This window comes from Biomphalaria glabrata, chromosome 5, assembly GCF_947242115.1.
Source record: "Biomphalaria glabrata chromosome 5, xgBioGlab47.1, whole genome shotgun sequence".
NCBI classification, from domain to species: Eukaryota; Metazoa; Mollusca; class Gastropoda; family Planorbidae; genus Biomphalaria; species Biomphalaria glabrata.
The window spans coordinates 6203977-6219823 of record NC_074715.1 but is presented as its reverse complement, the minus strand read 5'-3'; the positions used below and the strand labels follow the sequence as shown (position 1 = coordinate 6219823).

Below are 15847 nucleotides of genomic sequence, written 5' to 3'. Positions count from 1 at the left end.
ACTATGTTTCTAACATTAAAATGACAGGAAGAAACTGACAGAACTGAATGCCATAATTCAAGCCAATTGTTTGTTTCCTAATCAAAATCTGTTATCCAGAAAAGATTTTGTTTTTTTTTACTGAAAGTTACAATGTCTTTGCTTATGGAAATTGAAAGAAGAAATCAAGATTAAACTCAGAGGCTTATTCATCTTGATTTCCGATGTATTCAGAAGAATCTTTGAATGAAGCAGCATTTTCACACTTAAAAAACCAAGATGCAAAACTTTATGTGTCAATAACTATATGTAAATATGTTGTTGGTGAAAACTAACTGCAACCTGAATATGGTCAAAATAATCACTATAGCAGAGATGCCTACATACCAAAATGGAAAAATGTATTCCCAGACCTGGAAATGTGTACTTTAAAGAAATTCTACACGAAATGCAGCAATCCTTAAGTTAACACAGCATAAGACATTTTGTACATTTGTCAAAATATTTACACTTTTTGTCTTTGTCATAGACTTTTCTAGAAAATCCATTCTTGTCACTTGGAAATGATTTTATGGTCATAATGCCTCTAGTGTATTCCACATTCCATAATAGCGTTAACAGAAGATTCATTCAAAAGAATGTGAATTTTAGTTACAAGTGAAATAAGATTTAAAACAAATGTTACGGTTTGCTAAGCTGGATCAGTGACATCTAATTCTATAAAAGTAGTTTTGTTTACAGGCAATTTCTTTACAAGCTATACAGACAGTGGAAATATTTTATCACATTGTGAAAAAATTCAGATTTTGTTATTTCAGACCATTCTTTGCATAGTTAGCAATGAAAGCTTTGACATCCTCTACAATCACTTTCAACAATGCAGATAATCCTAATTAGTCATTGAACTTGTTTCTAATATAAAAGAACACTCTCCTGACTTTGGCGGTTTACAAAAAAAAACAAATCTAGATCTAGATCTGTAGGCAGCTTCATTAACAGTTGAATCTCCACCCTGGGACGAAAGCCCTCTTCCTACTATAAGGGACCATATTGAAAACATAAAAAGAAAATCTGACTAGAGACCAACAGAGCTCAAGGAAATAGTGAACTGTTTTCAACAAACCAATTATCCTAGCAATCAGTGGATCAGAGTTTACACGGACGGCTCATCCCATAAAGCCACCACAAATGGAGGAGCTGGAATACTCATCGAATGGCCAGATGGAGGAAAACTAGAAAAATCCATTGCAACTGGAGAGCTCTCTGACAGTCACAGAGCAGAAAGGGAAGCACTAGCTGCTACCATGCTAGCAAATCTTCCAAGTTCCCCACACAGTCAGAAGGTCTTTCTAACCGATGCGAAAACAACCCTCCAAAGCTTGCAAAACTCTGATTCCTCTAATATTAAAAACCTCAGAACAGCACTTACAAAGCTCAACAACAATAGCAAAAAAACTGTTATTCAATGGATACCATCTCATATACAACTAGAAGGAAATGAGAAGGCTGACACACTCGCCAAGAGTGGGAGAACTACTCACAAATAAACTCAGCACTCTATCCAGAAGAATTGAAGAAATTAATTGTAAATAAAATAAATGAGATATGGACAAGTCACAAGTAAGATGATGCTTACTATAAGCTATCCCGACAAGACCAACGTCTAATCTTTCGACTCAGGACCGGACACAACAGAATGCGACAACACATGTACCGGAAGCTCAAAATTGAAACCAGTGATATCTGCCCATGTGGAGTATTTTATTGTTTTGTTTTTGTATTTGAAGATTATGGTTCAGTGTTTTATGTATAATTGCTACTTTACTTTTAAGTCTTCTATCCTGAAGGCTTTCTAAATTTAGTGATTTTACTAAAGGTGTTACTCTAGTCAAATGTGAATATTCGTTTGTTATGAATCTCACTGCTCTATTTTGTGTCTGTTCCAATTTCTTAATATTTTTTTGAGTTGAGGATGCATATATATATATTATTGGCCTAACCAAGGTTAAATAGCATTTTAGTTTTATGGTTCTTATTTGATTTATAGAAATTTCTTTTAATAAACCCTAATGCTTTGCTTCATTTTTTTATAGTTTCATCAATATGTGGATTCCATGACAGTTTTTCATTTATTATAACACCTAGGTATTTTGCGTTTTTAGTCTGTGTTACTGGTTTACCATGAATAAGATAAGTGGAATTAATTTGTTTTAGCTTTTTGGTACTCTTAATAACTGACATTTTTCTGGGTGGAAAGACATGCTCCAATTTGATTTCTATTTCAGTAATTCATCTAATTCTCTTTGTAAAATTTCTGAATCTTGTGTTGTTTTTATTGTTCTATATATTATGCAATCGTCTGTGAATAATCTGACTTTTGTTCCTGAACTAATGCAATTTAGTAAATCATTTATGCAAATTAAAAATAGTAGTGGACCTAAGACTGTTCCTTGAGGTACACTTGAGCTTACTGTTATTGGTGTTGATTTACAACCATTTATTACTACAGTTTGTTCTCTTCCTATCAGAAAATCTTTAATCCACTGATGCAATGAACCATCAATGCCAAAATATTTTTATTTTTTAAGCAAACTATGGTGGTGAACTTTGGCAAAAGCCTTGGAAAAATCTAGTAAGATAGCATCTATTTGCTCACTATCATCTAAACCAGTGGTTCCCAAACTTTTTTGTCTCGTAGACCCCTTGCCATGTTTTCTGGTTTTCGGTAGACCCCCTGCTTAACTTTCAAATTTTTGCAAATTCAACATTGTTTAAAAATAATTTCTATTTGTACAAAAAGTAAAGTAAAATTCCCCTCTCAGACCTTGTGGTCTATAGGTCAGATGATGTAAAGATCATCTGTTTCTGTGGAATACGATTATCGAGGGTGTCATGTGGCCAGCACAACGACAAGCCGCCTTTACTTTTTTTTACTAATGTCAGGTACTGATAAGAGCTGTGTGGCCTCAGAGGCACCCAAAAGATCCCGAAACTAAAAATCCAAGTCTTCAACAGGATTCAAACTTTGGACCCCTGGTTCAGAAGCCAAGCACTTTACTGCTCAGCCAAAACGCCTCCTAATTTCTATCTGTAGTGAATTGAAAAGTGAAAAAAGTAATTTAAAGCTACATATTAGAGATTTTAGAGATCTCTCTTTTTTATTGATAAAATTCAAAAATTCAAAACCAATTAAAATAGCAATATGTATTGCTGGAATCTTTAAACACACTGGCCTTAAGTATCATTATGGAAATTTTCGCAAAGAGTTTCTAGTGTATTTCTTGTGTTTCACGTGTTGCTCAAATATTGAGTCCGCGAAGATGTTATCACTATCGAGAGAAAGAGCTAAGGCGAGTAACTGTCGCCTCAACCAGTAAGCTTCGAGCAGGAAGGGCTCATTAGTCTTGGCTGGCTACCCACCTAGCAAAAGTAAAACTGAATTCAAAACTCTCCAACCTTGCAACTCAAACATGGGAAAGGTTTTGTGGGTCAATCCTGAGGAAAAATAAGGAGCTGCGACTCTTGTGCAGTTTGCAGCACACATCATTACATCCTGTCAGAACCTGTGACGCTGCTGAGCCCAAACTTATATATGGCGTTTGCAAAGAATTACATATGAAGCTTTCAATTTTATAACTCATGTCACCGAAGCAACCTTGAACTGTATTGTTGCTTAAAGAAATTCTTTTAATAATATCAGATGTAGGTTTGTGTAAAACAGTTTTTAAAACCACAACAGTTGGTAAAAACCATTGTTTTACCTATGGAGTTTTCCGCAATTTGCTATAAATAAGTAAATTTCCCCTTTCAGACATTGTGATGATGTTAAGGTCATCTATTTCTTTGGCCAACGGTTAACGAGCAGAGTGTCATGTGGGCAGAACAACGACCAACCGCCTTTACTTTTACTAACATAATTCAGGTACCCATTAGAGTTGGGTGGACTCAGGGGAGCCGTAAAAATCCTGAAATTAAAATTCGCCGAGATTCAAACCCAGGACCCCAATTACGGAAGCCAAGCGCTTAACCACTACCACCACACCCCTATTTTGCTATAAGTGAACAGATAATGTAAGACTCACAAACCACCATGATGTTGAATAGAGATTTTGTGGGTCTATTCTGAACTTTATCTTTGAATGTTCAAAAGTTTTTCAAATCTATATATTTTTATCTGGGTGATATTGTCGCAGATGACCCTCAAGCGTAATTAGTTTCCTATCGTCATAAAAAAGACAATCGGTAACCGCTTGGTTGACAAGGAAAGAATGAGCAATTTTAAATAATCAACGCTGTACAATCTACATTTCTTTTTGTTAAACATTATTTACATGAAGACAAAATTAAGTTATTTTAATAAATATTGAAATTAAATACAAGTTTTCGTTTGAATAGCAGGATAAATATTCAAATGATTGCTATTTAGTGTGAAGAATTACATTAATGGGATGTAAAAATTAAAGTCACGACCTGCTTATATGAAATCTATTATCATAGACCCCCTCGGACATTTCATAGACCCCCAATTTGTTTTTTCACTTTCGTAGACCCCTTGGAAGTCTTCGTAGACCCCTGGGGGTCTATATAGACCACTTTGGGAATCACTGATCTAAACCTTTTGAAAAATCATCAATTAGTCCTATTAGTTGTGTTTCACATGATCTATATTTCCTAAAGCCATGTTGGTATGGAGTAAGGACATTATGTTTGTCTAAGTGGTTTATGATATTGCTACATATTATGTGTTCTAGGATTTTAAATGTGATGCTGGTAAGTGATACTGGTCTGTAGTTTTCTGGGTCAGATTTTTCTCCTTTTTTAAATAGAGGGGTGACATTAACTTCTTTCCAGTCCCTTTGTACTCTACCCTGATTAAGAGATGCGTGAAAAAGTATTTTGAACACTGGTGCTAGCTCATTACTTAGTTCTTTGAGTAATTTAGCTGGAATACCATCAGGTCCAGATGCTTTATTCGGTTTGATGTTGGCTAATAGTTTTTGGATTCCTTCCTATCTAAGTTATCTAAATCTCCTAGATGTTGTCTACTTGGTTCAAATAAAGTAATATGTCTTTGTCTCCTGAGGCTGAGAATGCTGATGCAAAGTATTTGTTTAGGATGTTAGCTTTAGTTTTATTATCATTATGAGTTAAGTTGTCTTCTCCTTTTAATGGCGCTATGCCTCTTGTTTCCATTTTCTTAGACTTAATGTATGACCATAGGTTTAAGTTAGTATCTTTAGATATTACATTGTTTATGTATTCACTCTGCAGCTGTCTGATTACTTTTTGGGTTAGGTGTTTAATTATCATGTACTTTTTATAAACTCTTTCTGCCTTAGTTTCTTTCAATTTTCTATATAGGTTTTCCTTCTGTTTACAGAGCTTCTTTAATTTATTATTAAACCAGATTTGTGCTACTAGACCTAGTCAGTAGTCTAAATAGTAATAAGTTGTACATTATTAGTTCTAATTTAAGTCTAGTACACACCTAGTCACATTTAAATAGACTAGAATAAGATTTAGATCTATATCTAAATCTAGAATAATCTAGATCTATTAAGATCTAGATTTAGATATTAATTCTAAATTTAGATTTACATAAATTCTATCATAGGTGCCTAACTTTATAAAATATCTCTAGTTCTAGATCCAGTCTAAATTAATTAAATTAATCAATCAATTAATTCCCAATCAGTTTGATGACTTCATATAAAACTGACACAGTGAAAGGAACTCTGCTTTTTTGTAGATCAGTAAGATCTAGTAAACATTTAAATCTTTGCATGTAAGAGTGTGCGGAAGAAAAAAAAAGCGATACTATCTCATGGTAGATCTAATAAGAATATACCCCAGGCATTTACGCACTGATCTATATATATATATGATTAGCAAGAACTACTTATTTTTTTAAATTTTACTTTTTGCTTTAGAGGGGAAAATGTGTATTTTCAGATGATAAACCGTACTAGGGTATTTTTGTGTCCATTTACATACAAAATATACAAGATGCATATTTGTAAGCAACTCTGCTATAGTCACATTATTACATTGCTAATACATCATCCAAATAAATCTTCTTAAGAATAATTGTAATTTCAGTCAGATTGTGTGCAAATTTAATTCCAATTTCTAGGAAATTATCCGTAGCTTACAAAAAATAATAAATCATAATTAAGCAATGGCACAAAGTTATTAACATTACTTGGAAATACTGAACAGCTGAGGCTTCCTCAGTTCTTTCTGTAAAGACAGATGTCATTCCTTCTTTTAGCTTGAAGATTTTGTGTTTAAATGTTTTCAATACTGTAAAATAAAACATATTATACTTTTAAAAAACAAAAACTTTTATGTTATGTGTACATTAAATTACAATTAAATAATCTATAAAAATACCTTGTATGCTTGGGAATGTAAGGAGAACTGAACAGTTATTATTTGTGATTACCAGTGAACTATTACCAACTCGTGCTATCTCTGTTTCCTTTCCTATAGTAATACAGTGAGATTTGATGTTACCTATAAACAGAGAGAAAAATGCTTTTCATAAACATAAAATATGGTTATTAGAAATTTTGCTTCATTTCATCCCTGTCGAACAAGCAATTGCATTTGCGCTTTTTATGTAATAAAGTTATGTCACTATGAAACCATTAAATCTGGAACATCATTTGAGACAACGCCAACATGATAAAAAGATAGAGATATTAATTACTTTCGAACATTTTAAGTTCAGAACAGACCCACAATAGAAAAAAAGTTTGATTAAAAATCAAAAAAAGAGAAAGGTTTGTGAGCAACTCTAGAAAATTGCACACTATAGGCAAAAAATTGACTTTGCTAGCCATATAATGAAGAGGTTTAAAAACCTGTTTCACACATTCCTACATCTGATATCATGATAAAAACTCCTCTAAGCAACAATAAAGTCCAAAGGTGTAATGGTCAAATGAGTTAAAACAATGAAATGTTCTTACATAATTACTTGCAAACGAGATATTTCTAAAAAAAAAAATTAAAAAAAAAAAAAAATGATAATATAATGTTTTTATCATATTTTCGTTTTTATTGTTTTTTTATGAATCGAAAAATCCATAAAGAACTGCTCTTTAATCCATGGCTCCTTCAAACCGAAGCATGATAATTGACGAAAGAATAGCTTATGTGTGACAATTTTTTTTCTGAGTTATCGGGGGCTAAAGATACAATTTTAAAAGAGAAAAAAAGATGATAACCTAAATTTGATGATACAAAGGCATAATATCAATGTTTCAAAGTAAATTACAACCGAAATAGATCTAAGGACTTTTTACAGCTGTGTGCGAAATATTTTCGTTAAATTTACAATAGATCTAGACTCGCTAATATGCGCTGACTTTTCACAGCCGTGAGAGAATTATCTTCACTAGATTCTAGTCATTTAGCGTAAATATAGAGTCTAGATCTAAGTCACTAAATTCGTGGACTTTTCGCAGCTGTGTGCAAATTATCTTCACTGAATCTACTGTAAATCTAGATCTAAGTCACTAAATTCGCTGACTTATCACGGCTGTGCGCGAATAATATCTTCACTGAATCTACCGTAAATGTAGATTCTAGATCCAAGTTACTAAAATTCGCAGACTTTTTACAGCTGTGTGCGAATTATCTTCACTAGATTCTAGTGATTTAGCATAAATCTAGCGTATTTCTAGAGCAATCTAGACATTAGATATATCTAGATCCTTAAATTGACTAAAATTCACAGAGCTTTCAGGTTAAGCGCAAATTATCTTCATTAGATCTAAATCTAGATACTATTTCTGCTAGATAAGAAGGATCAAGAGAAGACTCAAAAGTAAAGTAGCAATCATACTTTAACACTGAACCATTATCTCCAAATACAAAAATAAAATCTAATAAAATACTCAGAAAGACACAAAGATAAAAGCACATTCCTTGTTCCATATGCTAGGACAAATTTGAACAAGTGCTCCTTCTTCCCTAGTGCTATTAGAGTATATTAGAGCATGGAATGGGTTGCCTGAGCCAGCCAGGAAAACCAGTGATTTGGCAGAATTTAAGTCATTGGCTAACATGCATGACCCGTAGGATGTAATCATTTTCTTTGTTGAAGTAATGTCTGTATTTATATAATATAATAAAAGATAAAATGATATTATACAGACTTTCCACACGAAGTCACTCTTACTGTTACATGAAGATTTTCGGTGAGGGAGGGACCATAAGGGTGTGGCCTACACATTAGGCCGGTAATTGACTTCTAATGTGTCTTCAGTCGTAACAATGAAAGGAAACAACCATTTCTACGCCGCCTTCAGAAAAATAATGCTAGGTGAAATGCTTGCTTGAGATAAGGCCATCTTCAATCACAAGATCGCGCTTCACAAGTGCATGAAAGGCAGTGTAGACGCGTCACTGGTCAGCTCATTAACACAGCCAACCCATTACATCATGTGATCAGAATGCCTGCAAGGCTGTTGTTTTCCCCCCCTCACATTTTTTTACAAGAAATACGCAAAATTATCTTTTTTAAAAAAATTGTGAAAATATTTTAGGAGAATTTTCATTTTTTTAGGAGATTTTAGACTAGACAGACTATTGTTCTACATAAAACTACAACTTGATCGGTCACGTTCTAGATCTAGATCTCTAGTCTAGTTAAGAGATGAATGTTGCGCGAATGACTCAATGAATTGATGCAATCCAAATTAACGAGTTTCAAAATGAGCCAAATGTAACACACACAAAAAAAACGAAGGTTACTGCAGTGATAAATAGTGAAAATAAACACCTGGTATCGGGAGGGAAAAAAGTTAAGATCCAGTTTTGAAATCCAAGGTTTTTGCAGCCCCTTTTTTTATCCCAAAAATGCATTTTCAATGGAAAATCTGTTTTCTGCCATATGGTAATGACGACACCATGATTGCCATAATCATTCATAATGAATTAGGCACTGTTTGTGTTACTGTTAGATAGTAGATCTAGAATCTAGATCTCTACTTTTAACTTTACTATCATTCATCTACTACTAGAGAGTAGAGTATTCTAGAATGAAGAGTCTAGGACCTAGGTGACTAGGTCTAAATTTAGGGAGGAGAAATTCCGGTGTCCAAAAAATGACGTAATTTGATGTAAAAACTTGAAACAAGAGTTTTCCTTACTGCTGCATAGGTCTTTGTTAAGATATCATTGCTAAAAAGAGTGAATTCGATTACTTTTGATGATGGAGAACATTTTTGTCTTTGACAATTTAAAAAAAAAAAAAATATTTATTGAAATATTTTGCATTGAAAGTATATACATTTTTATTTTTGCTGATACTCATCACAGAAAAGTCGTACCGTGTTGATTTTTTTTCCTGCTAATAGTACATGTGTCTGGCTATATTCCCACCAATTTTCAGATCGATCTATCGTCAACATCGTACAAACTTAAAAAAAAATAATAACATTGACCTCAATGGACTTTTCAGGTTTTATTTACCTAGCAATTTTTTAAAAAACGCATTTGAAAAAAAATTGTTTCAGGTGATTTTGATCCCAATTTTTTAATATTTTGTTATTTTCTGCCATCACAACGCTGCCATTTTGTCCCCCGCCTCTCTGACATTTCTTGTAGATCTAGACCCGATAATTTGTTTACTTCATCAATATTTACATTTTAAACAATTGAAGTTCATAAATATAAAAAAATTTACTACGAATACTAAATACTAGATCTACTATTAAATTTCTTATTTAATAAGTAGATCTATCGTCTACGAAACTCAATTCCAACTTTTGACCTTGGGGGTGTGTCTCACCGGATGAGCCAGCGACAAGCTCTCTCATCACTTTTTCCATGTCAACCAATGTTAGGTCAAAACGGCACAAAAAAAATCATAACTTCCTTACTGTTAAACATAGAGTCATAAATGTCATAATTTATTTTATACACCATTAGAAAGTTCTTTTTAAGTATTTTAATGAAGTACTAACGAAAAATTGTTTTTTCAAAGATAATTTTTTTTCGCCTCTCTACTAGATTCTAGTACTACTAGACTAGATTACTCTAGAATACTCTTGATCTAGACTAGATCTAGAATGACTAGAATCTAGAACTAGCCTAACTACTAGACCTAGACGTTTGTTACTACTGAGTGTTATTGCTGTACTAGATCTAGCTAGATCTAGAGTCTAATAGCTAGTGTTAGTCACTAAGACTAAGAGTAGTAACAGTAATCAGTAAGACTCTAACTGAGTCTAACTCTAAGTCCTGCTAAGTAAGGTTTGATAACTTAGACTAAGTTAGAGCAGGGGTGGGCAAATTACGGCCCGCGGGCCACATGCGGCCCGCCGATGTGTTTTATGCGGCCCGCGGAAACCTAAATAAATCATGTGTGCCCACACATTACACATATAAAATTGCAAATATATTAAAAATAAATAATTGTAAATATCTATAGAAATTGTTGAAACTTTTGATTCTTATCACTTATAATGAAGAGGCTAAAAGAAACATTGTCTCTAAACGTCCTTATAAAAAGTTTAAAGTAAACAAACATTATATTTAATAGCAATATTTCGATCAATTCAGTAAAAGACATAAGCCCAGGCCAGTATTAATTCAATGCTTTTAAGAATTTTGTTGAAAAAGTTGGGTTGGCTTGTACTATATGAAAAGGGTAACAAATGATGGACCTTTGACTGAGAAAAACAGCCTTTTTTAATAAAATAAAGAAAATATCCCAACCATAAAATAGTAACTGGAAAGTTTACAGAAAGCTACATTGAATTCAAACATTTAATGACATACAGGAAAATAACTATATGTTAGTAATAGAACAAGTATACAGCTTTCCTGGTCCATGAATATTTGGGGCCTCACACAGGATATATAATTTAATATTATACAGAAGGAATAGCGAAACTTGAAGTACACTAGGTTTTTAATTCCATAATCATAGTTTTGTCACCTTATTTTGTATTTTTCTATTTTATTCGGGACTACCAAAAATACCTCGACTATGGCCTCCAATTATCCAAGGCTGGTCTCAACTAGCAGTTCAGAAAAGTACGAGAAGATTTGGAATTAAAACATCCCAATGTTCGGTAACACAGTAGTATCCGCTGGCCAATCATTAAATCAATATGGAATAACAAGGAAGAAATTGTTAGGTTCCTTGATGGACATTGACTGTGACCTTTTCTAATATTTCTAATGAAGAGTTGAAGACAGACTTCATGTTTATCATCGGAAGCATTGCAATTTGTTGTTTGCACATGAAATGTATATGCATCTTAAATCTTTTTAAACAAAGATATTCCATTTCTTGAGGTCATCAAGCGAAATTAAGGCCTTATCATTTTACATTAGCTGAAAGGAGAAACTGTTTCTAGGGAAATCATTGAAAAGTGCAAGACTTATTTGGATTCCTGGATTGTGGAATTTTAAAGCAAATTTTAAGACGTCAAGAACTCGAAACCAGTTTTCAATACCCTCAGCTCACCATTTAATGCAGAAGCTGATATAGCTCCAGATGACATACCTCCATTCAAATTATGACCTGAAATAGAAGTTCCAGTCAGTTCCTTAGCGGGAGCTTCATGGGTGCCAGAAGCCAGAAGATGTATATCCACCTTTAAGAAACCTATACTTTCACATTTTATGGAACCACATTCATCTTTGAATAAGATTTTCTTTTTGTTTGAAAATTATCAAGTGTTGGAATAGGTCGATGCTTATTTGACAGTAGTTGCAAAAAAACCAAACAACTAGTAAGCTAGTTCCATGGTTCCGGAACATTATGCACGAGAGTAAACCGTTATATACTTCAAATACTACTATACATTCGTGGTGAAATGTTGGATGTAAATAGACAATAGCAAAATTAAAAAAACATAATTCGTATAATTAGTTTAAAAAATTGCTAATATATATATATATATATATATATATATATATATATATATATATATATATATATATATATATATAATATATATATATATATATATGCGGCCCGCCCAGTCCCCAAATTTTGTTATTGCGGCCCTCTGTTGAAAAAGGTTGCCCACCCCTGAGTTAGAGTATTAGTATTAGTAGGCCGTTCAGTCCGCCTGAAAAATCGTCCGTATTTTTTTTTGTCCCACTTCGCCGCGAAACGAGGTTAGGGTATCCCATTTTCTTTTTAAAAGCCTCTTGTAAATATAAGTCGTATATAGTCATGTGATACACCGTTGTACGCAGAAATGGATGACGTTTCCATTACTGTTTGAAATATTAAGATAGCTTAAGTGTGTACGAAACTGTTGCAGGTTGAAGTTTTCTCTTTGTAATATCTTCGTATTCTGTTGACCCTTAAGAAAATTTCAAACATCGTTTTAAAGCTTATCACTTGCCGATTCTATGTGTGTAATTAGTTTTTTTGTAAGTATTGACAATTCCAGCGGCTTTTGATGAAAGTAATTTTTTTATTTTGGTCCAATCAAATCACTCGCGCAGCCCTCTTTTTTTTTCCCTACGAGTCATTCGCGATGTCAAAAGTAGGTCACGTGACTGGGCCCAGCCAATCACCTTGTGCTTACCGGCTGTATAAATGGGTCAAATGAATGAATGCCATGTCAGATGAACGTATTTTCTCACTTAAAATATTATTTCATAATGTTAATTAAAAGTTAAATAACATTAAAAAATCACAGAAATATTTATTTTAATGTATCTTAAAACATATATTTAAAAGCTAAATAATAATTAGATCTATATAGATTAAAAAAATAATTCAAAGTGACAATGTAAGACAAGACAACCAAAAGTGGGACAAACAAATAAGTAAAATACAAAGGCAAAGAAGAGGTCAAAATAATTAACTAAAAAATTTATAACTTTTGAACTAATTATCCGATTTTCAAAATTCTTTTTGTGTCATTTATTATAATTTATATCTCAAAATTATCCATCTAGCTAAAGTGGTTTCAATGCATATAAGTAAATAACTATTTTATCACTGAACTCCCTGGTCCCTAGTATTAGAATCTAGATCTAGATATCTAGTAGTTATTAGAGAATAATAATTAAGATCTACATTTATTACATGTATTATTATTATTATAGATTCTATTTCTAGATCTAGATCTAGACTCTATTTATTTTATATTTAATATATTATAATTTAGGAGCCTAGCCTAGACTTATTTCATCGATAAATTAACAATAAATTCTTACCGTTGTATAAATTTGCAAACAGGGAGCTGTTTTGCTCGATAACTTCCAATGTGTACAATACTTCTGAAAGTTCCGTAATTCTTCCATTTTCGTCATATGAATGAAATCGCACGTTTTCGAACGTGGTCGCCATTTTGTTGCGCGCGTATTCCTTCTTATTTCGATATGATGAATACTTTTACGATTTTACATAGATTAGAGTTGAGATTCTAGTCTTCGTGATAGAATAGTTAATAGTAGGTCTAGGTCTTGCTTAGTTGCTAGCAATACCTTGTTACTTGTTATAGATCTACTCTAGATCCTCTTGGATCCAGATAATGTATTACAGATTGAGCCAATAGCCAAAATAATTTGATGTGACATGAATACATAAATGTAAACACCATCTAGTTTTAGCCTAGATTTTGGAGCTAGATTATCTAGATCTAGTCTAGTGCTTAGAGTCTAACTCTTCAACTCAAATTCGTCTTTGTTTAAAAAAAAAAGGTTGCTTTTCATTTTTTTTATACCCAGAACACAGGTATTAAAATACTAAGAAAAACCCACAAACTATTGCACGTAGTCTAAATAGTAGATTCAGTACCTCGCTCGGTTGAATGATTTGTCAAGGAAAGTTGATATTTATCCGAACTCATTTTGGAAACATTTGTGTAATGATGAAATTGAGCGATCGAGAAGCAATTTTCAATCCTATGGATTGCTTATTTGTTATGCTAGTTCTAAATGTCATCGTACATGGCGATTTTAATAGAAAATCTCTTAGTGCCCCTAGTCTTGGAAAAACTGTGGTTTTTGTGGGTTTTTTTGCTCACATCCAGTCGTTTTACAGTGCAGCTTTTGCCTTTAAAAAAATTGGTCTCTCACATTTCAGATATGACCAGTTCCACCCTTTCGTAATTTAATTGCATGTGACCTGCAAACTTCTTACTAGGAGAAATAGTAGGCCTACAAGCTAGACTTATAAAGAATGAGTTTCTGAAGCTCAGAAATGCTGAATGCGGAAAACTACATTTTCTGAGCTAGATGATAGTAGAAGTTTGAACAACACAGCTTAATGTTATACCGTCTCTGTATAAAAGTATAACAAATGAAACATGTTCATGTGATGTTTAGTTTGTTTCTAATTTTATTTAACTGACATTATAAAATACACAATAACTATTTAATAAATGTCAAACAATGGGGTTTTATAAAAGGATTTTACATTTGTGCAACAACCAATGAAAGTAGGTAATCAGCTCACTGTATTGGTTCAACAAAAAGAACAAATAGTGTTTATTGGGAAATGCTTGGAGAAAGTTGATTAAGGTGACACCGACCCTAGTGACTCCGCTGCGCTGATCGATTTTGAGAAAGAAAGTGTCATCAAATCCTTTTTCTGATAAAACGACGTTGCATTAAACTTTTTTTTAGCACATCTGGACTAAAGCTGTATTATAATTAGTTGTCATTATTATTATGTTACTAAAATACATTGTCTGGTCCTAGGGCTTATATATAATATAGGTGGAATATGCTTTAATAGTGTGATTAAAGCACGGTGTTTAACACGAATAACGAAAAAAAGAGAGTTTAAGTTACAGCTATAAAAATAGCGTTATCTTCTTATAAAATACAGTTGTTACTTCAAAATAAAAAGATGATTACGCCTAGCTGTTCCTAGGTCAATCTAATCATTTTAGGGGGGTGGGGTGAGACAGCGAGGGAGGTGCAAAAGATCATTGTTAAAATATGTAAAAAAAAAATGTTCAATATAAAATGTAGGCCTACTAAATCAACCTTTTTGACAAATCCAACTAATCCAACTAACTAAAGCTTCATCAGTAAATAATGAGTGAATACAAGCGTATAATAATAATGATAATAATAACAATTTAATTTATAGAGCGCTGTTAACAAACAAAATGTAGGCTCAAGGCGCTGTGATAACATTACAAACATAAACACTAGAGCTAAAACGATAAACTAATCTTTAAAAGTTTTAAACAGATAGGTGACTCATGGGTGACTATATTAAATGAAAAGCGCATTATTTTCACGAGACTAACCTTTTTTTTTTCCACGTGCGAACTATTTGAATTTGTTTATGCTGTGGGCTGTAAATGACCTGTTGATGTGTTAAGGAACTTTAGTTATGATGATTGATTTCTTGACTGAGAATTGAGGATTTTTTGTATGTGTGTTAGAGCATCAGGATATGTAAATTTCATTTGGAGTATTGTGAAATTATTTCTTTTTACTGGGAGTATTGACTGATTATAATTGGATTGTGCTTCTGCAATCAGAGAGATACCGGCGATCTGAGAATCGGTGAGTTAGTTTAGTTCACTCCCACGTCGTAGCCTAATTACAATATTTTGCCACACACAGCACAGACTTTAACCGTTGTCCACCCCCACCGCTGGTCGATATAGATTCTCTTTTCGCCGTCTTCGTCTGTCATCGGCACTGGATTTTCTTTTGGTTTCAACTGTGTACCCTAGCTGCGGACGTTTTAAGTGATCTCCAGTTGTCTCGTTCCGGAGCTGCCTGCATATATATATATATATATATATATATATATATATATATATATATATATATATATATATATATATATATATATATATATATATATATATATATATTCGATATATGAGAATAAAATAAGACTTTCTCAATCTTC

At 32.8% G+C, this 15847-nt stretch overlaps 1 protein-coding gene across 1 annotated transcript in view; it reads right to left on the bottom strand.

The window, feature by feature from the left end:
• LOC106058513 (histone-arginine methyltransferase CARMER-like) overlaps nt 1-13655 on the bottom strand; it is a 68118-nt gene extending 54463 nt beyond the window's left edge. Inside the window, exons 1-3 of the mRNA XM_056031333.1 lie at nt 13183-13655; nt 6373-6495; nt 6182-6282 (exon numbers count right to left, since the gene is read on the bottom strand). Coding sequence (XP_055887308.1) covers nt 6182-6282; nt 6373-6495; nt 13183-13315 — 357 coding nt within the window. The 5' untranslated portion in view covers nt 13316-13655. The remainder of the gene's footprint in view (nt 1-6181; nt 6283-6372; nt 6496-13182) is intronic.
• Between the last annotated feature and the right edge of the window lie 2192 nt (nt 13656-15847).